The following is a 26,324-nucleotide window of genomic DNA, read 5'->3' on the forward strand; positions in this document are numbered from 1 at the left end:
GTGAAAAGAGCTACAACGTGTTTACATGGTAATAAGCACAGATAGCCGGGTTTAAATACGTATCTCCTTCCTCAGTTATTTCATTTGTCTAGGTGATAGAAATGCACATTCCTTAGAGAGATGAATTCATATCGAGCGTTTCTTTGATGAATGAATGCAACCTATATTACCTGTTGGGAAATGAAGTGTGTTCCCTTGACATTTCATACAAAAATTCCATCTATCTTTTAGAACATTGAGTAAAACATGTTTTATGGATCCAAAGTTCATATCCATCAGTGGAGTTTCGTTCCATGGGTATGTGGATTTGTCACATCTCACTGATGAGTGAATGAACTTGTGCCATTCATCAGTGAATGAGATCATTCCATTGATAAGCAGATGAGGCTGCTCTGTAATTCTCCTATTGATAAGTGAATGGACCAACTCCACTGGAAAGCGAATGATGTCACATGTTCCATGTTTAAATCCTACATACCTAATGGTGAAGTGAGTGTAGCTAAGCTTAATGATGAACTCTAGCATGTGCCTTTAATGATCGAGGCACATGCCATCTATGAGTAAATGCATCTGTTGTTTTCAGAGGAAAAAAATATATATATTAATAGTCTCTAAAATATAGTTTTAAGAAGAAGCAAATAAATCCAGTACCATAACCTAATAAAATAATAATAAATACAAAATTACTGGATTGACACCTTAATGAGAGTGCTTTTGAAAACAACAATCTGTGTTATTGTTTTGGTAACATTTAGACTGACTATTTATATCAAAGAGGATCTGGGTCAGGAAATGGCAACGCTCACATGGGGTAAGATAACTTAATGGGGAAGAATATTTAAGCAGAAACGGAGAAAACTTTAAATGGCTCAAATGCTACACACGTGAGGTTGGTTTCTTCTACTAATATTATAAATGTGCCAGTCTAATGTAAGGAACAGCCTCACCAGCATACAATGCATTCTAAAGTTTATTTATTATTTTGCGTCCCCCCCCCCCAAAAAAAAAAATCTGGTAAAAACACTGCAGCTTCAGAGCTGCAGCCGGACATCCCCACTGCTGTCCATATTTGATTTAAGTTTTGGCTGCCTGGCTGGCTGGCAATCACTGGCAAGCAAGCGCTGCCATTTACATCAATAATACTTTAATGCATTTTGTAATTGCTATGGCGGTCTGTCCCTTTTCATTATACAATTTATGACACAGATCCTTGAAGGTCGAGTCTATTGATGCTGTTTTGAAGGTGAAGGTTGATCACAGCAAATATTTGAGTTGATTTAGATTTTTCTTCTGTTCACTCACTTTTGTTAAATGATGAAGATAAACTATTAACATGTCTGTTTTTACAGCATTCTTACTTTACAGCATTTTTTCACGCCTGTCTAAAACATTTGTATTTATAAAATATATATATATATATATATACAGTTTATACAAACGTTTAACCCTTAGACTGCTAGAAGGAAATAGAACTAGTGTTTTCATAACCCACGTGCTACTTATAGAATTGATTTATAACTTTCAAGGATCTGTGTCATAAATTATATAATAAAAGAGACAAAAATGCAAAAAAAATTAGGCAAATATGCCTAATGCGCAGTACTGCGTGTATATATATATATATATATATATATATATATATATATATATATATACAGTTTATAAATAAAAAAACAATCACTCTGGATTATTTTTCCTCTGTACTAGTCCGTGCTAGTGGGGACTTTTAGTATATATATATATATATATATATATATATATATATATACTACCTTTAAAAAAAAGTTTAGGGTCACTTGGAAATTTCCTTGTTTGTGGAAGAAAAGCAGATTGTGTCCATTAAGATAACATCAAATGGATCAGAAATATAAGATATATATACATAGAAGCTAATTATATCGATAAACTGAGTCAAATCTTGAATTCAGAGAGACATGGTCAATTTCTTAATAAAGCTAGGTATTGGTATGGGAGCCAGGAATCGTCCAGCAAATATTTAACATATACACATGATTGGCTCACATCAACCTCGGAAAAGTTACCAATCATAACTGGCTTTATTCTGATACTTTGCCCTACAGGGTAATTAACTCAGATCTCAACATCTTGAACCTATTGACTTGATGTATCTACAAACATTTTTACAATTATGTTCTAATCTACTGGAAACTCAGAGATAATCCCAATAGAACATATCTATACGGCTGAATTAACAGACAATAGAAGCTGATATCATTAACGGATAGCTAGGGTCTGAAATATCTAAAGGCAGTTCAATACTTCATCTCAGATAAACATAATTATTTTTTCTGTTCCTCGATAAAACAAAATAACCTGTATGAATAATAATTAATGGTTTTGGAATAAGGTAGAGAAAGATAGACCAGATAAGACTTTCTTTCCAGCAATGGATAGTCGCATTGGTCCATGGGAAGATATATCTATAACCATAAATTTTGTTAAAGGTAATATTTTTTATTAGGGCAACATAGAAAAAAATATAGATTAATATAATCTTTTGGGACTACTTCCATCTAAAGAAGATGAAGTCCTAAAAGTTTAACTCCACAAGTTAGTCCAATAAAAGGTATCACCATTTTTTATTTTCTGAGAATGTATAGTGTAATATATTATGTGTATCTATCTATCTATCTATCTATCTATCTATCTATCTATCTATATATATATATATATATATATATATATATATATATATATATATATATATATATCAAGAGAATTACTGGACTACAAAAACCAGAATGGTTGCACGAGCGCAGAAACCAGCCTATTGATGATTTACCTTTTATTATTATTATTATTATTATTATTATTATTATTATTATTATCTTTTATTTATATAGCACCAACAATTTACGCAACACTTAATACAATACATATGTTTAAGGAGTATGACAAGACGAGAATTGACAGACTAAGACAATCCGATACATTAGGGGGAGAGAGCCCTGCTAGCAATCTTGATGGCAGATAAGGACTATTCGGACCATCAAGTCTACCCAACTGTATTTTCCATTTCTGCTGGGAGGCTCTCAGTGGAGTGTGAAGGTATATGGTGGAACTGAATATTATTAAAGGTTTGGTCTCCTTTTGAGTCTAAGCCAAACCTGTCTGTGTTTAATTGAAGTAAAACCAATGCATCTCATTCTTCTTCTGTTCTAATGAGGCATTCTAATTAGTCTTTTAGGTCCGTTCGGACTTTTGGATGCTCTTTAGGGTTACAGAGAGGTTAAACGGCTGATCCAGGGGTCAACAGAAGGCATTTACAGCTGCTTGGCCAAGCAAACTCCAGATGTACTATGTGTTCCTGGGCTTCAAAGGGGTAATAGCTGACATTTTGATGGAAAGGGGGCTATGATGACTTTGAGAAGCAAAAGTAATTCTGTTTGTCTAACAATGTAACAGAAAGCTCTATGGAGAGTTAGAGAAATAATAATGTTACGGGCCAAAGGTAATGGCAATGAGGGGATACCACATCGTGTATCGTTTTAATTTTTTATTTTTATTATTATTATTAAATTGAAATGTATTAATTTGATTTTCATTTACATGTTTTACTAGTCTCAAAATAAGTAATCTTTTATTTTATAGTTGAATTCTTCCAAGGTATTTGTCGTAAACAATATATATAAATGTTGCAAAATGTATGAGCATTACCAATACTTTATACTAGGGGAAAAGGTCTAAATTTAACTATAACTAAAAACAGAATATACGCATTAGTGAATTGTTATCGTCACATCCGTGCTGTTCTCAGCTATGTAACATGCACAGACTATATAAAAGACCTGATTAATAATTTCCTAATGTCATTGGTTTATAAGCGGTTTAGCATGGTGCTTTGAGTCTGGGAGAAAAATAAGAGCAACATTCATAACTACCTGAATTATTTGATTTTGTTTCCTTATCACGCAAGTCAGCACGATCATCAATACAGATCACTTCTAATTTCCACAAAAATTCAAGCAATGCCTTCATTATGATTTAAGTATCCTGTAGTTGACGTTTCTAATATATATTTTCAAGTGCATAATTTATTTTTATTGCCTAATTTGAGAACACCAATTCATCCATTAGTCTAAAGCATTGTATCCTTGGTAAAGGGCTTCCATAAAAAGAGAAAAATCAATGGAAGAAGGGGTTAAGTAAACAGATATGACTGCCAAGGCGAACATTTAATGTCCAGATGTAGGGATAATGAAGTGTTATTGATCAGTTTTAAGCAATTGTTCCCAAGTGCAGCATAAAAAGATAATCTTCTAACCAATGAAAGCCAATGTTGCGCAAGTATGTGTGAAGCTAGTTCCTAGCCAGCTCAGACTGGCCATACGGCTCCTAAACGGCATCATGCCACTGCCAGTCCAACAGCGGATCGAGTGCTACTTGGGCACAACAAGGTAGCATGTGGCCTTTCATATCCAGCCGTCAACCTCAGTCATGTGCTTGGCAGCTGCAGGCCTTAAAGTGCCAAGGCTGCCTTATTGTCCTCCTTCTGGTCCTGGTTCCTAGTATCAGATGGGTGCGTAAATTATTAACTGTAAGAGATAGGATGATTTAGAAGATTGAGTGTTGACCTCCAAAATGAATGTAAGGGCAAATTTATTTTACTCTGCTAAATCTAGTACTAGGTAGCAATTTAACATGAGCGTTGGATAGATACTGGGGAATATGTTGCTCATCTATCTCTGCTATCCAGATGTATAAAGGATGTTAAAATACCAAGGGTGTTGGCAACACAAGTGAGTTGTCATCCTTTTTTTCTTTTTCAATTGATTTTGTTGACTACTTCTAGCTCCAGCCATGTTCTCTTGAGGTGTTCCTAGTCTTCAACCACTGCCACCTGTTTAATAGATGGTCTGTTGGCAGAGCTTGGCAAACACATATATGTAATGTAATGACCCATACTCAATGAATGCGAACTGCTTGGGCTCAAGGTGGAGATATCTTTACAAAATGATCTTCTACTCCTATCTTACTTCTTTTATTTCAGTCCCCTATATTATTAATTCTGTCCAGCTGGTTCTTCAGATAATGATCTTGTAAAGATTGTAAAGTTTGTTAAAGATAAGTAGACCTTTCCACTACATTGATTGTCCTTTGTAACTTTATGTTTAAAACTAGACTTGGGCACCAGGGGGCTCTTCGTGTTCGTCTTCGTACTCGTCTTCGGATAAAAAAAACCCTTCGTATTCCGCGAATATTCGCCCGTTCCTGTCTTCTTTTCGGGCGAATATTCGTGGCCATTCTTCGTGCTCGTTTCATCTTCGTTTTCTCCCGGCTGCGTAGCAGGGGTTAATATGGGGTTAAGAACACATCGGAGCAGCAGCAGCAGCAGCAGCAGCAGATGCGTTCGCACCGTGAAGGTACTTGTGTGCGACTCTATTGGTCGCCGGATCTGGCATCAACAAATGAATTGCAGAACTGCAGAATGCACCTCATTCGTTGATGGCAGGCGAGCCCCCTGCCGAAACGACCAATAGAGTTGCACACACGTACCTAGGTGTACTGTACACAAAATGACCTAGACAAATGCTCCAAGGAACTTGGCCTCCTTTTTATCATACACAGTCACACATCCATAGATGTTTCATAAAAGAATAGGGATTATTTTACATTTTTAAATTGATTTTGGACCACTTTACATGCCTAACATTTGCTACCTATTTATAATGGCATACTTTGCAACAACCCAACTTTTACTGGACAGGACTGGAAAAAAGCAGGACTGTCCACAAAAGTGTTGGGTGTGTTGGCAGGTATGCGAATGGAAAAATGTTGGACAAGAACTAAAAAATAACTTAGGGTTAATGTACGGTTATTTTTAAGATTATTAGCAGTGCACTGTTTTGGTTAAAGATGTATTATGTCTAAATAATAATTTAATTTTAATTTTAATGGGTTTATTGAATTTTATTTTAAAGTTATATTTATTATTATTTACTTTTTTATATTTATTTAATGTTGTAGTGCTACCCTACCCAGCTATACCTATGTGCACTAGCATACCTAGTTTAGCTAAATTTGATGGGACAGGAAAAAAGCAGGACCGTCCCTGAAAAAGTTGGATCTGTTGGCAGCTATGTGGATGGAAAAATGTGATAGGGTGAAGTATGAGTTATAGCGTTAATGCTAGTGAGTGTAGAAGTGAAGGCCAGGGCAAATAACAGGAGGAAAGGTCCTTGTGATTTGTGAATTGTACATGTGTGTGTTATGTGTGTTATGTGTTATGTCACTGTGTTATATGTGTTATGTGTGTTATGTCACTGTGTTATATGTGTTATTGTGTGTGTTATGTTTGGTAGGTTGTGTATCAGACGGAAAAAAATGAAATGGAAATGGAAAAGGAAATTGAAAAAGCGAATGAGTGGGCAATTGGCGACCCACTCACCTGTTTCACCCCAGGGCAAAGCATCCAAACAACTGTCAGTCCTTGGCATCGGACTTCCAGAGCTCAGACACAAGGCCCTAGCGTAAGCTGGCCACTCCGGCGGAGGTAGCAGGCGTTGCCACACCGCAAACAGACGCAGCCAGGGGGGAGAAACTACCTTAAACATTTTGGACATTGGAGGCATGACACTAGCCAGGAAGCGAACTGGCAGAGAAGAGACGCTGGCACCACAACCAGCAGCAGCAGCAGCAGCATTGGGAAAGTTGAATCAGTGGGCAATTGACGACCCGCTCACCTGTTTCACCCCAGGGCAAAGCATCAAAGTCTGTCAGTCCATGGCGTTTGGGAGCGGACTTCCAGAACTCAGACACTAGGCCCTAGCGTAAATTGGCTACACCGGCGGAGGTAGCAGACGTTGCCACACCACAAACACGTGCAACCAGGGGGAGAAACTACCTTAAACATTAGAGAAAGAAAATTAACTCTCCAAGCTGAGAGCTGGGTAACCCAACTTGGGCAGATTGAATTTAAGAAAGGCAATCTGCTCCATCAGATGAGGTGCCATGCGTGAGCGCTGTGGACTCAGTATGTTTCCAGTCATAGAAAAAACGCGCTCACTTTGAACAGTGGTTGGCGGACATGATAGAAGCTGCTGCGCAACCCATGAGAGTGCAGGCCACACACTCTTCTTTTCATCCCAGTAGCTAAGAGGATCAACATTAGGTGCAGAAGGAACTTCACAGAGGTAAAGTTTGGCCATTTCAGCAGCACTACTCTCCTTTCTGCTGCTAGCTCTGTCAGATGGCCCAACTATACTCCCAAGTGCCTCTTCCCAAAACGCAGCTGCTCCACTCAGCTGCGTTGTTGTGATGCTTGTGGCACTGCTGCTGATGCTGCTGCTAGGAGTAGCAGACCACATCATCTCTTCCTCCTCCTGCACCTCTCCCTCCTCGGACAGCATTCCCATTTTACGCTGCCAGTCACGCACCTTGTTGACCAATTGCTCCCGGTAGCTACTGAGAACATTGAATTTCAAAGCTAGCTTTCCCTTAATTCTTGGATCACAAAGGCACGCTAGCATCATTTCGGGACTCTCTTCCATGCGTTTGCGAAGGTGTACTTTTAGCAGATCCTTCAGCTTCTTGACTATGGCTGCTACGTCAGGATGTAGAGTGCCACCTTGAACAGCCTCACGGTTTTCAAGGAACACATCCATCTTGCTGCCTAGATGGGATTACCTGGGCCAGACTGGCAGTGTTTGATCTTAAATTTTCTGTGGCATCCCTGAATGGTTTAAGGACTGCCACTAGCAGGGCGATCACTGTCCAATATCCCTATTCAATGGAGATGTAATCCCAATCTTATGCTCTGAGGCAAGATTATGGATTGCCCTCTGCTGCTACACAATCCTCTCCAGCATGTCTAACGTGGAGTTCCACCGTGTACTGACATCCTGACGTAGGCAGTGTACGGGAAGACCTGACCTCTCTTGCTCTTCCCTCAAAAGTTGGCTAGCCTTAACACTATGGTGAAAGTGCCCAGCGATCTTTCTGCAGCGGGACAGAACTACTGCTGCCACATTAGTTCCTTCTGACATTGCTGCCTTCACTACAAGATGGATGATGTGGGCTGCACAACCATATTGGCACCTCCGTCAGTTACCACAAAACCAACTTCAACATTGGTGCCCGCCTCTGCTCCCACCCAAAGGCTAAACATTTTCCTGATCGCATGCAGAGTATTTTGGGAAGCTTTTCATCCATCACTTCTGCATGGAGAAGGAATGATCGGTAGCCTGCTGCAGCAGCTTCCTTGGGCACACCAGGCTGCCACCAGTGTGCTGTCAAAGAAAGAAAGGCATGCTGCCCACTAGGTGCACTCCACAAATCTGTTGTGAAATGGACAGACTGACCAGCAGCCTTGGAAAGCTCCTCTTTCACTGCTGCAACACAGGACCGATACAATGAGGGGACAATGTTCCTGCTGAAAGTGGAACGTGATGGAACTGTATATTGTGGAGCCACAGCCGCCATCAATTGTTTGAAAGGCTCCCCTTCGATCATAGAGAAGGATGCCCCTCCAACAGCAATGAACTGACCAATAAGTCGCGTTACTTTATTGGCCTGCTGTTTGGGCATTGACCTTTTGGATTGGAATGCCACAAATTGTTCCAGGGAGGGCTGGACATGCAGTGCTCCAACCTGCCTTGGTCTCTGGCTGCCAGCATTAGCTACTGCTGCTGCTGCTGCTGCTATTGGCTCAGAAGAAGAAGCTGTTGGGGTTTTTCCACGGCCACCAGCTATGCTGCCTGCACTAAGTTTTCCCTCTGCATCTTTCCCCAATAGCACAGCGTTGTGTTGAGTGCTGAGGTGATGCTTCATGCTAGCACTGGTAAAATGGCCAGACACTTTCCCTCTGCTTATTAGCTTCCCACAATGTTTGCACTTTCCATAGCGCCCTTATTCAACATTTTCAAAGTGCTCCCAAATTGGGGCACGCATAGCCTTGGAGTGTGCCTTGGGTGCTGCTCCTACTGCTCGGGGTGGATGAACAGAGGCAGAACTACTGATGGTGGGACTGGTGGTAACAGTACTGGCCATAGTGGGACTGCTAATTGCTTTAACTTTAGATTTGCTAGGTCTTGCTGCTGCTGGTGGTGGTGGTGGTGGTGGTGATGATCCTAGCGGAGAAGGTGGAGGCTCAGAGGAAAATTGTGCACTAGTCATTTGGACACTGCTCCCTGAGGAATCTGATTCCTGACCACTCATCTCCTCTACTTCCTCTGGCTCATAGTCTAGTTCTTCATTAGCCAGATCGAATGGAATTCCTGCTAGGCTGGAGCCAAGACTGATATCGTCGTGAGACTCGTGACTAGTAGTAGTGCGAGCAGGAAGAACAGACTCTGCACTTGGCCTCTCAGTCTCAGGCTCCTCTGCTACCTCGCTAGGTGGAGTTCCACTATGTGTAGCCCTCTCTCTAACTGTCTTTACAAAAATATTGTAAGGACTTGGTGGCTTGCTAGAGGTACTAGGAGGACATGGCGTGGCGGTACCGGTGGGAACAGTAGGCGCAGCACTAGTGGTGGTAGAGGCGGTAGAGTTGGGGGTGGTGGTGGTGGTGGTTTTCCCTACAAAGGAATGAGATCGCTTTGGTTTGGGACCCCTTTGAGTCTTGCTGCTAATTTGGCTCTGCTTGGTACCTCGCATGCTGCTTGTGGATGGAGAAGATGCTGCTTGGGGCAAAAGGCACTTCTTTTTACTCATTGGGCTAGTAGAAGTACTAGTTGTACTACCCTTTAACTTTAAACGTGCTTCTGGTGCTTTAGGCTTTCCGTAAAAAAAACATAGAGCTTGTGGGCCTAGCCACACTACTACTGCCTGCTTTTGGTGCCTTTCCTTTACTTGATGATCCTTTAAGCAATGCTTCCCCAAATGATAAGCGAGAGCTTGGCATACTTGGCCGACTACACTGAGGCAAAGGCTGCATCTTAGAACTGGTGGTGGTGCTGGTGGTGGTGGTAGATGGAGCTTGTCCCTCCTTAGTCCCAAAAAGAGGATCCATTGCAAATTTTGTGTTGTGTGTGTAGTGTAGTTTTTAAAAAAACTTAAAAAAAAAACTTAAAAAAAAAAAAAGGGGGATAAAAAAAATTAAAGACTTTGAATTTACACGGGCCTAAAAGCCTATCGTACTACTATGCTAAACCTACAGCTATATTAGTATTCTAGTCTAACTCTAGACAGACGCTCTCAAGCCCACTATGCTAAAGTGAGGTTAAGTTATATATAATATTATATTATTAATAGATTAGAATTACTTATATTATGGATTATAGATAGAATATAGATTATGAATTAGAAAGAATAATTTATATATATTATAGATTATGAATTAGAATTTATATTATATTATATAATATATTATCTTATATTATAAGAAGATTAAAGATTAGAATTATTTTAGTACTACAGCTAGTAGCTTGAAGCTTTGCTTAGTACAGTTGTTGTTGTCACACAGTCAATTTTTCTTGAAAAGAAATTAGAAATAAAATAAAATGTCACAGCAAAGCAGTTATCTTCACTGCTTGCCGAAACACACAGCACTTATGCGGCTGCACTCACTAGCCCAACAAGTTCACTTCACTGATGGACTGAGGTGAGCAAAACAAATGAAATAAAATGAAATATTATTAATTAAGAAAAATTGACTTGGTCTCTTGCTGTTGCTAAAACAAAGCACAAACTATAGAGCTGCAGCACCAGTACTAATAAGATTATCTGAACTATAAGCTAGTAGTAATTATTAATTATATTTATAGCTAATTTAATTAACTATTAAGATAAGAAAGAATTATAGAATTATTGATATTAATGATTTTAGATTAGACACTAGTAGATGTCTTGAATGTCTACAGTACACTCTACACTAGTATACTATTACTAACTATAGTATATATAACTGAAAAATATATATATAATTTTATAATGTATTCAATTATTAATTATTAATATTACTGATTTTAGATTAGACACTAGTAGATGTCTTGAATGTCTACAGTACACTCTACACTAGTATACTATTACTAACGTAACTATAGTATATATAACTGACAAATATATATATAATTTTATATGTATTCAATTATTAATAATATATTCTATTAAATTATTTATAAATTCCATTATTTAATTTATTTAAGCAGGACAGGCAGTAGGCACTAGTGCCAGCCCAGGGCAAGGGCACCCAGGGCAGTGAGGCACTGAGCGCACTGTCAACTTAACAGCACTACACAGTTGATGACAAATTCAATAAAAAAATGATTCAATTAATAAAATTATTATTATTAAATATTATGAATTCAGTAGAACTGAAGTGAGGATGAAGTACACTGTGAGAAATGGCAGGCTAAGGCTTACCAGTCTCACACAGAACAGAACAATCTCTCTGTAACGCTCGGATGCAGCACAGCAGTGTTGCCAAAGGAGTCACAGCGAAAAATGAATGGATCTCTCAGGCAAGCTCTGGTCTTATAAAGGCGCCTTCAGAATTCAAAAAACAGCAGCACAGGCATTGGACGAGACCCTTAGCGTGACGTCACAAGAGTGAGCTGATTGGACAGACGAGGATCAGCTCACTCCTGGTTGTGAGTCTTCGCTTTCTCCTATGTTTTGCCGGCACTGTATTCTCTTCGGCGCGTCTTCGGTACGAACAAAAAAACGGCCTCTTCGTGCTCGTTTACATGTTCGCCCGAAGACGAATGCGCAAGTCTATTTAAAACTGCACAAACCATCCGAGTCTAGATCGGCTGCACCATTTAAATATCTTTAAAAATGAGGCTGAAATCTCAGGACAGTTAGAAGAATACCCTGGACCGCTCTCTGGAGTTTCTTAAGATGCCTACCAGCTAGGAAAATCAACACTAAGGAATCTAAAATTTAGTTTTTAAATATAGCACTTGGTAAGAAAGTATTGCTTTAAGGTGGATCTAAATAAATCAATATTTGTACGACCATCACACCATAAATCAAATTACCTATGAAGAAAATGACTGCCAAAATAGCAGAATTATTGGTATGAACTACAAAATTAGAGGTTTATAGCTAGAAAATGCAATTTTATAAGGTAATTTACCTGGGGATTAAAACCTATAAAATGAAACAAAATCAGTGGAACATCTAATATAAAATTAATTTGATTTTTTTTCCCCAATCCCCTTACTGTCGTTCGTTCTGGAACTGTACATTTGTTGAAGTATTGTTTTATTTCTAAAACAAAACTGAAGGAAGAGCAATGATACCGCAAAGAAACAATGTAGACCATGAAGTATTAAAATACAGACACCGAAGTAGAATTGAATACAAAAAATCTTGGATATTAGTATTGGGAACGTTCTTGTAATCTCTGGTTCTGTTAAGGTTTTGAGGAACATGCATTTCTTTCCCCCAAAAGAAATTGGCCAGTTGGCCAGTGAGATACAAGTGTCCTAAACGTTCTTTGGTTAGCCTTCCTTTTACTGAACTGCCTTCAGCTGCCTACAGATAAAGAGTCTTGGACCATAACTACGAGGGCCGTCAGGGAGTAGAGAGATCTGTACAGAAGTGCTAAAGATTTATCTTCGTAAATCATGAAATTTTTTATTAGTTTCATCACCAGTGTATCTCACATTCCACTCACAATGCTTGTGCAGTTTGTAATCCACAATAACCGTTAGATGGTTTAAAAATGTTAAAGGTTTCAGCACTTTTATTCAGACCAATAACCTGGTTTCCTAGGACAGTTGACAACTTTCCCATGTTTTTGCCCATTTTACAGCAACATGTATGCAGAGTTATGAGACAGGTTTTATGTTGACAGAGGGTGCAGCTGCATCAAGGAGGTGTCTCAAGTAATACATGCAGAGACAGATCTTAACATGTTAAGATGAGATTTTGGTAAATTTTAACCATTTAAGACATGTTTCCATTGTCCCCAACAAGCTGAAGTTGGCAGAACCAACCCAGAGTGACAGCAGTCCGCTCCCTTATTGTGGCAGTGCCACTTAACACAGCATAGTTAGGATCCGTGTAACAGAGCTTTAAATTTGAAGTGAAGTGAGTGAATATACATTTTCCTACTTTTATCGAAATTATTACAGACATGACTTTGTCTCTAATACCAGCTGTGTAATTTCAAAATTAAATCTATCTTCCTGTCCACAGTGCTTGCATCCCATAGAGATCTAACAGTATACCAGTAACGATCATTGATCATCTCATTTTCATATGGTTCAGCTGCCTTTTTTTTCTTATAAACCTATTTCTATGCATTTTAAATATCTTTTATTTATTCTCTCCTTTGCAGCCTGGCAGCTTCTAAAGAGGTTGGAGCATCGGCTCGCTCAGCTCCAAAACTCATGTCTCCCTCTGATTTCCTGGACAAGTTGATGGGGAAGATCTCTGGATATGATGCCCGTATCCGACCCAATTTTAAAGGTGCCTACAGATGTAGAAATCATCCAACCTCAATGTCGCTGTGTACTTTCTCCAAGGCCAGGCCAAGGACTCTTAATGCCCTTGAGCAACCGTAATTTAGATATGCCATCTCCTAACTTCCTTCTGTAGAATCTCTTGTATCTAGCAAAGCTTGGTTCCAAAAAGTTACTCTTTAAGTTATGTGTCTTAGGTCCAGGCAGCTAAGTCAACCATGGCTACCCCCAATGGCCGAGCAAGTGGAATAATACAAACTATATTTTGATAGTGAAGGAATGTTTCAGTAGTAACAGTACTTTTTTACGAATGGCGCTACTATCTGAACCCAGTCATCGGGTATTTGTCCAATACTTTTGTTTTAGGTCCTCCAGTGAATGTAACCTGCAACATCTTCATTAACAGCTTTGGGTCAATTGCAGAAACAACCATGGTGAGTGGAACGTTAACACTGCTCTCTACAATAATATTGTGTGTATAATAATGTATACCTTTGTTGTAAAAGTAAATGAATGACCGCATCTAAAAGGTAGCGCGGTAGGTTAGCAGGAGACAGATTGTTTATTGTTCTCTCTATATAATGCATTCATTCAGACCGTGAACAGGAGTCCTCCATTAAAGACAAAGCAAAACATTGGTTCTTTATTATGTTTTCCCCTCTATATTATCCTTGACTTGTTCATATCCTTTCATATACATTGAGGTTTGATAAACAGCCATGTAAGGTTGAGATGTACGGCTATCCCACAGATCCCAATCATTACTGCTATTCCTGTGTTTCACAAAGATGATTATCTCATTGGAATCCCTATCCCAGCTGTATATTGATGTTTCAGACACACACATAACAAAACATACATACATACATATATGTGCATACATGTACCCAAATACATTCACAAATAAACACATACTGTATAGAATTAAGCTCAAGCTCAAGTCTCACTTTACCTAGAGGGTGATATATAAGCGGAACAGCCTCTCAGCAGAAATGGTAGATGATTATACAGAGAGAGAATTTAAACACCCATGGCATATACATAACGCTATCCTGAATATAAGACAAAACCGAGGGCCGAGCTCTTTACAACAGCCACGATTTGTATGTGAAATGAGGTGGGCTAAAGTATTTCATGTCACTGGCTATGCATTATGAAATGTGTTTCTCCTGTGAGGGCATGTGAAATGGCCCTGCATAAATAAATGCATAAATGACATCTTAGGTAAAATCTACTCGATTTAACTATGAGTGGTGAAGTATGAATGAACCAACTGCTGGTGCTCTATAAATAAAATATAATTAAATAGTTAAATTGGTGAGATTTCCCTACAACTCGCAGATTATTGACTAAACTCTACACTAAGACTAAACTCTAAGTCAGGGGTGTCCAACCTGCTGCAGGACTACATCTCCCATACTCCTCAGCCAGCCCCTTAGCTGAAAGAGCATTATGGGAGATGTAGTCCTGCAGCAGCTGGAGAGCCGCAGGTTGGACACCCCTGCTCTAAGTCTAACTAAACTTGGAGACAACTTAACATCAATGTGTAATCACAGCTACAGAAAGGCTTACCATGTTTTACAGTATCAGGAAAATAAAGTGCTGTAAAATATACCATTTACCACCCATGCTTTAGACAAAAAGCTAGTTGAGCCCACTTTCATCTCACAAGACTAAACTAGATTGAGTTTAGATCAATAAACATGGGAAGATCTATCGGGATAAAAAGTCAAACAGCAGTGCATGTGTAGTATTTCAGAGCTATTCCAGAGGGCTTGGATTTGGTTGAATCTGTTCAATTTCCGTAGAGAGAAAATGAAATATACATACCTGACATAATTCCTATTAATCGATTTATATAACACCATCATTTTCTATAGTGCTGTACAATAGACAAACAAGACATTACAAATAGTAGAGAATTATGACTTATGGAAGCAAAAAGTTATTAACAAGGTCAAAAAATATCTAAAACCTGTTTCTATCCATTTTTAACAAACATGATCATAAACATGTTCAGTAAGCATTAGACAGCAACTCATCTCAAGTCCTGCTTAGCGTCCATCTGTTCTTCACCCCTCCATGGGAAATCGTAGATACTCATGGGGTTTTTAGGAATATCTATATGTCTATTGAACCAAATATAACACAAAATCACAGCTTTTATTTCTTTAAGATGTAGATCTATTTCTTGTAGAGATAAAGCATACTGATAAAAAATTGTATTAACAGGATGATTAAACCTTGCTTGTTGTAGGTTAGGTTTCTCGGATGGAAGAGATTGAAATGATGGGAGAGAGACCTAGTCTTACTACATATAAACTTTTTACTCCTTACAGTATTAGTTAGGATGAAATGATTACCTTATATGGGCAATATATGGACTGTCCTATTCCTATAGGAGCATTCTTTAACCACATTAGCAATCCAGAAAAACCAACAGAGTTCTATCACATGAATAAAACATGTTCCTGGATCTTATGTTTTTTCCATACCTATATGAACACGGAATAAGTAAAATATGGATTTCTTACAGGGTTTATTCACGATGGTTTGTAGGTGAGTTGTGGTGAGTTCCAGTTTCCAAGGGTCATCTCAGTTGAGTTTCTCCTACCCGAAGAACTGAGCTGCATAAATAATAATGAAGTCTGTAGAAGGTAGAGAGATGTTGAGAAAGAGCATGAAAGTGAATGAGAGTGTGAGGGAACATGAGAGAGTGTGAGAGAGCATGAGTGGTCGAGTGAAAGTGCGAGTGAGTGTGAATGATATAATATATTTAGTTTCCAAATGGAAAACGCCCTCCTCCAACCTGAAAGGGCAGGAAACAAAATTTGGTCCAAACGTGGTCCACTTGCACAAGTCTAGTGTATAGTTTTTTTTCTTAACTAAGTACATCTAGCCCAAGAACTGATGGTTCAATGAACCAACCCTGTGTGTGTAGTCAGAGATACTATAACTACAAATGATGGCTGCGTGGTGCCCTCACAAATCCCTTAGGCTTTGTAACGGGGAGATAACACAAATGTACTAACGTTGAGGATGCTCCCAATTTTTACAACACAAATCCTTTTTGTCTAAAATGAGCTACTACAAAAATGTAATAGACCCCAGAATTAGATTGAAGTTCTTTGTCTATTTAGGAACGTGCTGCAGCCTCCTCTGTGTGTGTGGGAAGAAAGCCATATATCCATATGGATGAAATCATAGTGTTATTGATATTCTGAAACTGAAACAAAATTAAATTTCTGTTCTAGTTCCGGCACCCTAGGACGGGAATTATTAAAAACTGTATTTTTATGAACACGGGACAAAATCAATCAGCTCTTCGAATTTTTTCTTAGCTTTGTGCTAAATAACTTGTTTTGTTAAAATTACTTGGGCAAAGTAGAGTGGTTCGTTGAGTCTCACGTGAAAATAATATGCGAATAATAATATGTGAAACCCCCTCCGTCCCCAATTAACTAAAAAATAAAACATATGCAAAAAATCAGCAGGACTTGAGCTAAAGGACTACTAAATATTTGAAAGTATGTCGGTGTTGGTGGGTGTAACAATTTAACTCTTCTGCTTTGATGTTCGTGCAACATATGGGTACTTGCTCAGCCTGAGAAAGATCCATCCCCGTCCATATTTTTGTATGAAAAAACTTTATTGAACAATGTTGGCAGTATACATGAAGACAAAAGGACAGAATACCCAACACATTTTTCAATGTGATGTTTGGTGTACCACTGGCTATGTCTTGCTTGGGCCATGAGCCAGGAAAAGAACATTTTAAAATAAAGCAACACAATTTAAAACTCCTCAGGTTACAATATATGACCAAAAGTATTTAATAAAAATTATATTTGTATATTTAAGTACAGTTCATGTTAAATACAGTTCATTTTGTAAGGGCTCCGATGCGTTTTAATGCATATGAATCAGTGCAGGAGATCTTTAGATACTGGAGTTAGAAAATGAGATTCCGGTTATTACTTATATTATTATAATTCTCTTTTATTTATATTATGGCTCCAACAATTTACTCAGCGCTTCTTACAGTATATATATTCAAACAAATATTCAACAAAACTTGAACTGACGGACTAATACAAATCAATACATTTGGTAAAGAGGTTCACGAGACTAAAGCTAACAGCATCCTTAATAATGCGGTTATTGAAAATTATACACACATGAGCTCAATGGATTCACCGCGGACGCAGTCCCTTTACAACACTCAGAATTTGTATCCCCATAATTAAAAACTCAGTAAGATTCACAATTCTTTAGGATTATTGGTAAGAATAAGAGTGTATAATAACAGGTTTGCGAAGTAACCAGAAAAATCGACTTAGCAAAGAGAATTATGCTCACTTGATTGCCTTTTGTTAAAGAACAACACTTTTTGCAGAATAGGATGTATTACAATGGCTAAAAGTAAGGAGTTTTCACTTAAAATATCAAATTTAGTACACTTATACTGGCTTTGTCCAATGAAAAATGACATCCCTCTAAAACAATTATGAATGGCAGATGGGGTAATGACATACATTCTCTCATTTGGTCCATCTTTCATCATTTCGTCGAAGAAGACCTTGCGGGCAAACAAGACCATTCCGTCGTCTTATTAGGCCACATCACAGCATCTCAGATAAATGACTTCAGTCAGTTTCAGTGTTTGTGTTGGTGAAGAACATTAAAATATATATATATATATATATATATTTTTATAAAAAGGACATTTAAATATTAACATCTACAAAAGTTCTGTACATCATGCTGTGTTGAAGGAGAATGTGAACATGACTGATTATATCCTTAGATTCTCACCTCTGTGTCCATTTCTACCAGAGATGTATTTAACTAGATTATGGATAGATTAAAATATTACACCATTAAACTAGGTAAAGCAAGATATAATGTAGACACACTGAAAAATGTTACTTGATTTATAAAACATTATCCTGAGTCAGAATATGAGGGCAGGTATAATATAACCAGAGTTATTTAAAAATATATATTATTTAAGAAAAACTCATCAGCATTTTCCCCTTACTGATTTGCATCAATTTAATAATCATACAAAATATAGTTTTATCTAGCAATTATTGTTATTATCACTAATGTGCCAACATATTCTGTAGCACTGCACAAATTCAGGAAAAGCATTTAACCCCTTCGTGACAATTGCCGGTCCGGGCACGTCACTGAAAATCGTGACGATTATGACAATTGACGTGCCAGGACCGGCACGTCTTTAAACGGGTGAAAAAATCGATCCGTGATCGATTTTTTCACTCAAACGGTGTTGCTCTAATGCCTCGACATCGAGGCATTGAGCAACACCAAAAAAAACATTCCCGCCCCCCCCCGATCGCTCCTAGGAGCAAAAAAAAAACATGTTTGAAAGACTCCACGTCTTTCAAACATGGCGGCGCCCGCCGCCGGAAAACGGGTTTAGGAAGCGATCGCGAGTCGCTTCCTTTGCTTAGCTGGTGTTGCTAAGATGCCTCAGTATCGAGGCATCTTTGCAACACCTGTTTAGCAAAGGAAGCGACTCGCGATCGCTTCCTAAATGCTCAACTTACCTTCCCGGTGCCGGTGTCTTCGAAACACACGCGGTGTTTCAAGATGGCGGCGCCCATCAAGCCGGGGGGCGGAGCCTGCTGACATCATCGGGGGGGTGTTGCTGGATGTCATGGACATCCAGTGAATAACACCCCTAGTGGTCAGATCACTCATAAGAGTGATCATGATTTGATAAATCAAAGGCAATGTTTTCTAAACATTGCCTTTGATCAGTATTGGATCTGCCCCCCTCCTTCACTTGCTTCTAGTGAGGGAGAGAGACAGATCGGTGTGTTCTGGTATTTCAGGTATTCCCTAATAAAAATATATATATATTGATCCAAAGGCTCTTATAAGAGCCACCCATATAATATTAACCCCTTCATTGCCATTGATCACTGCATAAACAGTGATCTTGCATAGTGGCAATTGTTTTTGGGTTGTTTTTTTTTTACATGTTTTTTTACTTTTTTTAGTTTTTTTTACTTTTTTTAGGTTTTTTTTTTTATTTTTTATTATAGCCATTAACCCTTTCCTTCCCCACTATTTTTGCTGCAATTCTTACCATGCAGCGGTATACGGCTGAGGAGGCGTATGCCTTTTTGGCCACAGATTCTGAGGCCACTGATACAGCGTCAGATTTTGACGTTGGTCAGTTCACAGATACATCTAGTGATGTATCTGTGGCTGTTAGGACGCCTACCACACGTAGTCGTGGCAGTGCACCAGAGGCATGGGTAGCGCCTAATAGGTACAAGCCAGCTATCCCTCCTTTTTCTGGAATTCCTGGCATCAATATTGATGTTACAGGATTCACTCCACTGCAATTTGTGCAGGTTTTTTTGGGAGACGATGTCTTGGGAGACATTGTCACACAAACAAACATTTATGCCCAGCAGCACCGTGCTGCTAGCCCTAATTCTTTTTGGGCAAAACAGCCATGGACTCCCATTGACGTGCCAGAATTTCTTAAATTCTGGGCACTCACAATGTTAATGGGCATTATAAAAAAGCCCTCCATCCGCTCCTACTGGAGCACCAGCCCCATCTTTAGTACCCCCATTTTTGCCCAAACTATAACTAGGCAAAGGTATGAAATGATTCTTCGTTTCATGCATTTTAGCGACAACAGCCTGTGCCCCCCTAAGGAGGACCCCCAGTTTGATAGGCTGTACAAAATCCGCCCCCTGATTACCCATCTCGCTGCCAGGTTTCCAGAGGTTTATACACCTGGAAAAAATATCTGCGTGGATGAATCCCTAATGAAATATAAAGGAAGGTTGGGATTCAAGCAGTATATTCCTTCCAAGCGCTCCAGGTATGGAGTGAAGGTGTATAAGCTCTGCGAGAGCGAGACAGGATATAATCATGCCTTCCGGGTATACGAGGGTAAGGATAGCTACCTTGACCCTCCAGGTTGCCCAGATCATCTGGGCACCAGTGCCAAGATTGTTTGGGACCTAATATTCCCCCTTATGAACAAAGGCTACCACTTGTATGTAGATAACTTCTATACAAGCGTCCCTTTGTTCAAGCTGCTGTATTGTTTCGATACGGTAGCTTGCGGTTCTATAAAAAAGAACCGCTTGGGTTTCCCACAACGCCTGGTACGAACCCGGCTAGGAAAGGGGGAGACCTCAGCTCTACGCCAAGAGGAGCTTTTGGCATTGAAGTTCAAGGACAGAAAAGAGGTGTGCATGCTGAGCACCATCCACGATGAGAGAACCGTGGAGGTTTCTGTCCGTGGCAGAGCTGGGGTCACTACAAAGCCAGTGTGCATCAGGGCCTATAACAAGCACATGGGTGGAGTTGATCTGTCAGATCAACTCCTACAGCCCTACCTCATTATGAGGAAGACAAAGGCCTGGTACAAGAAGGTTGCAATTTATCTAATGCAAATTGCAACCTATAACGCTTTTTTGCTGCACAAAAAAGCAGACACTGGGCTGAAGCTGTCTTTTTTGCAGTTTCAGCTCAAAGTAATTTCAGGTATCTTGTACCGTGATGCACCTGGTCCCAAAGTAGTGATGGGAACCAACAGAATTGGGGCTACCCATTTTATTTTTAAAATCCCCCCTACAGCAAAGAAGCAGAATCCCCAAAAGAGATGCAGGGTATGCTACAGCAGGGGGCAAAGAAAGGACACCACATTTTACTGTCCAGATTGCCCTGGAAAACCTGCACTCTGTGTCGGTGACTTCTTCAAGCTGTATCACACAGTTTCCCATTTTTAATTTTTTTTTTGTTCCTGCTCCATTTTTGTATTTTTTTTTAATTTTTTGTTACATTTACTGTTTTTTAGCTTTTATTTGCTCCACCATTTTTAAGCGTTTTTATTTGCACTGTCAAGTGACCCCTGTGTCCATTCCGTGGCATGAGGGACCACTTAAGGTGCTAGATCAAATCCCTTCTTGGAGATAGGCCAGGCTTTCTTGTAACCTGTCCCTACTGATAGTTGGGTACAAGCATTTTTCTTTACCCAGATGTAAAATTCCTACTGAATTTGAATTGCTCATGTTCCAAATGTGGCCCTTTTGCCCCCAAACAATCTGACAAACCCATGCATGTGGGGTATCAATGTACTCAGGAGATGTTGCTGGACACATATCTGGGTGTTGTGTGACAGCAACATATACCAGGAGCTGTAATTTCACACCTGAAGTACAAAGTATGTGAAAAAAACACCAAAAACAATTACTATCCCAAACTTTGACAAGGGTTGGTGGTAGGATTAGTGCATGGAAAGGGTTAAACTATCAGCATCTAAAATACCCTGGGGTGTCTAGTTTTCAAAAATATATGGTTTGGTGGGGTAAATTTAATTTGCTGGCTTCAAAGATGCCCCAAATACCACATAGAGACAGAATTACCAGATTCAGAGAAAAATGGTTTTGAATTAGCAAAACGCTACTTGTACTTATTGCCCCATAACGTGTAGAAGAAAGCAAAAAAACATAAAAACATTGGGTATTTCTAAACTCGGGACAAATAGTAGAATCTATTTAGCAGGTTTTTTCAGTAGTTTTTTATGATGAATAAAAGATTTTTCAAATAAAAGTGAGAAAATTTGTTTTTTTTTCAATTTTTCGTCATATTTTATTATTTTTATTATAGGAAATTACATCATATGAAAAAAATTTTGGTGTCTGAAGAAAGCCCTTCTTGTCCTGAAAAAAACAATATATAACTTGTGTGGGTTTAGTAAATGGGTTAAGAGAAAATTACAGCTAAACACAAACACCGCAGAAACGATAAAACAGCCATTGTCACGAAGGGTACAAAAAGTAAAATCAGCCTTTGTCACGAAGGGGTTAAAGACACAATTTAAAGAAATTTGTTATCACTTTTCGCTAATCAATGTGCAAAGAGTAAGGTGTAACATTTAAAAGAACATAAGGATCCCTTCTTGAGAGATAATGTGATATCACACATTTCTTTACACTTTCCTGGGAGAAATACAGCAATGTCCTCTTTAGATATCATAGCTGAGATAACCTGTATAGATCAGCTCCAGAAGTGGTGTTGGTAAAGTGTCGGGATTATAGGGACAGAGTAAATAATAATGAATGAATGAGTGAGTGAGTGAATGAACGGGGAAAGAGGGGAAAAATGAGATAAGGAAGCTGCTAAAACCCCAGTTTGGGGCTGTTCCCAGGTGCCCCTGAGTAGATATTGTAACAATTGATGCGATGGGTGTTAGTGCCACATAAGGATTCAGGTTACATATACATCAGTTTTATTTAGTTCAGTAAAAAAAATATACTATACATACAATCAAATATCATAGCTGCTTTCGAATTATCCAGAACAGTCCACACAACCCGGTTAATATCTCTGCTATTAATTGTCTAATGGCACCTTGGTGCATATAAGAAGCACCAATAGGACTGAAGGCCTTGCATGTGGGTTTATAATCTAGCACGGTGGAATCGCAGGAGAATAGAGGATTCTATGTGTAATATATGGATTAGATATACCGGGGATGAAGAATACCCTTAAGTATTTTCTGTTGTAACCGAACTCTAAATTAGGCACTGTCTGCATTAAATGGCTTTGAACAGCAAAATGTATAAACAGCCGTAGGCATACATCCCATATGCAGTGAACTTGTGTAATTTATTGGAGCCTATGAAGATGCAAGCAAGTCTGTCCCTCAGCATTTTGCTCATGTCTTGATTTACACTATACCGGACAGGCTACTAATGGGAAAAGAGATGCTTGATAATTAAATTAACATAACTCACCAAAATGTCAATGACAGACAAAGATGTCAGCATTTTTGTAGAGTAGGAAATGTGTTAATGCCAAAAAATGACTGTGCTGTGTCGGGCTTTAGAATGTTTGCCTCTGCTAAAAGAAAAAGAAGCTTGACCATGAATACATGACAGGTGCTCTGGTAGCCATCTTGTATCAATGTGGATTTGGAATCTTTCCATCAAAGGGTTGGTTGCCCCATGGGACAGTTGGTTTCATCTAGATAATCATGCCCATGATAGGTTGAAAAACATCTTTGCCAGATGTTTGGACCTGACAGTTGCCTGTTTTTTTCTCTAACATGGAGAGAAAAATAATGAAGTTTGAATAACCCAAAGAGTTAAGTCATTGTCATATGTACACGTAGTTTCTAGCTATTTTGTGGATGATTGCTCTATACATTCACAACCTATTCAGGAATTCACTCTCCATGTCTTTACTTTTTAGGATTACAGGTTGAATATTTTCTTGCGCCAGCAGTGGAATGACCCTCGGTTAGCTTTCAGTGAATTCCCAGATGATTCTTTGGATTTGGACCCTTCTATGTTAGACTCAATTTGGAAGCCAGATTTGTTCTTTGCCAATGAGAAGGGAGCTAATTTCCATGAAATCACAACTGACAACAAGCTATTGAGAATCTTCAAAAATGGCAATGTTCTTTATAGTATACGGTGAGTTTAGGAGGACATCAACAGCCACTTGGTAAACTCATGACATGTACGATCTCAATTTTCTAGAAATGGGATATTTTCTTTAATGGATACAGGAGGCTGCCAATTTAGAGCCTAGCTGCACTTGAATTCAGATCTATTCTCATCAAGATATACATATTGTATGCAAATGTATGACCAACTCACAGACATGAGTCTAGGTATGAACTGAATGTGGAATTTTACCCATGCAGCTTACTTGTCATGAGCTAAGCATCCCTTTAACACCTATGTATTTCTAGTTTCAACACTACTGAAAAACATTTTTTCTCCACTCTAGGTTGACTCTGACATTGGCCTGTCCTATGGACTTAAAAAATTTCCCAATGGATGTTCAAACTTGTATCATGCAACTGGAGAGCTGTAAGTCAGGAAGGAGATCCTACTGTATATAAACCATATATGATATTGGACTATTAATATGTATATCATTCTGGTGTGATAGGAGGGATGACCACTCATGATTTCGTAGACATCATATAGAGCCTAGAGGTGATTTATAATCATACCTTGGAATTTACAGGGTGTGATTACATGATATGCTATTGATGGAGCGCCAGCTGATTTCCTAGTAAATATTGAGAATAACCTCCTGCCTTCCAAAAGCTTTTCTCCCTAATAGAACTAAAATGTGGAACCAGGCAGATGGCGGCTGGACCCTGAATGAAAATTATAAAATATCATGAACTCTTTTTTCACATTTCTCTTGAAACCCACTTGTTCATTATTTATAAATCAAGGTAACGTAAAATAAAACGCGCAAACAGCGATTAGTAAGTTATCCTGTACAAGTGGTATGTATCATGTGATTTATGAAACACTAACCATATGGGGTGTTTTTGAACAAGTAAATGCTCTTCAGACGTACTAAATTTGCTGGTAGAATAATGGAGATAACCAGAAATGCTATAAGCATTAAAACTAGTATGTTTAACAGATTTAATCTTTCATTGATCACATTGTTTATAGCCTCCTATGTTACCAAAGTCATAACGAATGCTCAAAAATGTGGTTAACACAACCTAATGGTCATGTATGTATTTTTTTCTACTATAAATCTATCCATTTGTTCAACAGTTGGCTACACAATGAATGACCTCATATTTGAATGGGAAGAGGTGGGTGCTGTGCAGGTCGCAGATGGACTTACCCTGCCTCAGTTTATCCTGAAGGAGGAGAAAGACCTACGATATTGCACCAAGCATTACAACACTGGTTAGTCACAAACGCAGTGAGCAATGTCATCGACCATCAGTTACACCAGTGAGAAGTGATATCCGACATTCTGCGAAAATATCTCCCCATATGGACATATCCCACATGGATATTTTATACCGTATTTGCTCGATTATAAGACAAGGTTTTTTTCAGAGCAAATGCTCTGAAAAATACCCCTCGTCTTATATTTGAGGTCATCTTCTAATCAGACCTCAAATAGAGGTCTGACTACAAGACTAAGGTCCAGATCCCCCGCAGCGCTGCAGGGGACCTGGATTCTCCTCTCTGGCAGCTGGTGGAGGTCTGTGCGATGCGTGCAGACAATCTCCACTGCTTCTGGCACTTTTGCCGGGGCTTCTGTAAAAGGAAATAAAAACAAAAAATGAATTTTTCTCAATCATAGTTTTTATTAAATATGAAAAAATAGTTTACATGTGAATTAATATTTACTAGTAAAACTTTTTTCTTATAGGGTAGTCTTATATTCAGGCTTTTTCTTTTTTTCCTAAATTAATATTCAAATTTTGCGGGGTCCTCTTATAATCGTCTTCTAATTGAGCAAATACGGTATTTGTTGCATGCATTGTAAAGAAACCTTTTCTGTAGTCATAAACATACCTAGGCCATTTCCAGGGAGCCTACCCAGAACTCTCTGGGCTTTGTGATGGGGTTGGGCTAGTCACACTTGGAGAGGAGCTAGCCCAGAACTGGGTGTGGGGTAAGTGGGACATGGGCGGAGACTGGGTGTGGCCAAATGCCACTCCCCTGTCTGGAGAAAGAAGAAACTGATCTGGAGACCTGGAGAAGCATGGCTTCAACACGAGACTCTGGGTCAAAGTGCCTTTTGACCACTAGACCTTTGACTGCCCTCTCCATTTATCTCATGATCTCTTTGAAGATGAAACAGTAAAGGTAGGAGGTATGAACTTGTAGCTTTTTGATGAAATTGTATGAAGTTTTCTAGGGTTTTTGTGGTTGCAGATACTATAACCAGAAGCTTGATGCCTAAACGATGCCTAAAGTTCAATTTCCAATTTTTGTTGATTTCTAACTTGTTACACCAGTGGATAGAGAATTTGACTCCTAGAGCAGGTCTTTTGCACCCATGAACCAGTCCTTCCTGCTTACTGTTATTTATTGAGTTACATAGCACCATCATATTCTGCAGTGTTGTACAATGGATACACATGTCACAAAAATAGTGCATCACATAACATTT

The 26,324-nt window shown here is 38.9% G+C and overlaps 1 protein-coding gene and 1 non-coding gene across 2 annotated transcripts in view; both read left to right on the forward strand.

The window, feature by feature from the left end:
* Positions 1–26,324, forward strand: part of LOC149287318 (glycine receptor subunit alpha-1-like) — a 44,495-nt gene that overhangs the window by 9,363 nt on the left and 8,808 nt on the right. The window contains exons 2-6 of the mRNA XM_089492963.1: positions 13,247–13,377; positions 13,737–13,804; positions 23,625–23,848; positions 24,168–24,250; positions 24,965–25,102. Coding sequence (XP_089349089.1) covers positions 13,247–13,377; positions 13,737–13,804; positions 23,625–23,848; positions 24,168–24,250; positions 24,965–25,102 — 644 coding nt within the window. The remainder of the gene's footprint in view (positions 1–13,246; positions 13,378–13,736; positions 13,805–23,624; positions 23,849–24,167; positions 24,251–24,964; positions 25,103–26,324) is intronic.
* LOC149287319 (small nucleolar RNA SNORA35) lies at positions 21,261–21,390 on the forward strand. Its single transcript, XR_016277505.1, has one exon. It is a non-coding gene; the product is annotated as a small nucleolar RNA SNORA35 (small nucleolar RNA).

This window comes from Sceloporus occidentalis, unplaced genomic scaffold (assembly GCF_023333645.1).
Source record: "Sceloporus occidentalis isolate IW3139 unplaced genomic scaffold, rSceOcc1.0.p SCAF_62, whole genome shotgun sequence".
NCBI lineage: Eukaryota > Metazoa > Chordata > Lepidosauria > Squamata > Phrynosomatidae > Sceloporus > Sceloporus occidentalis.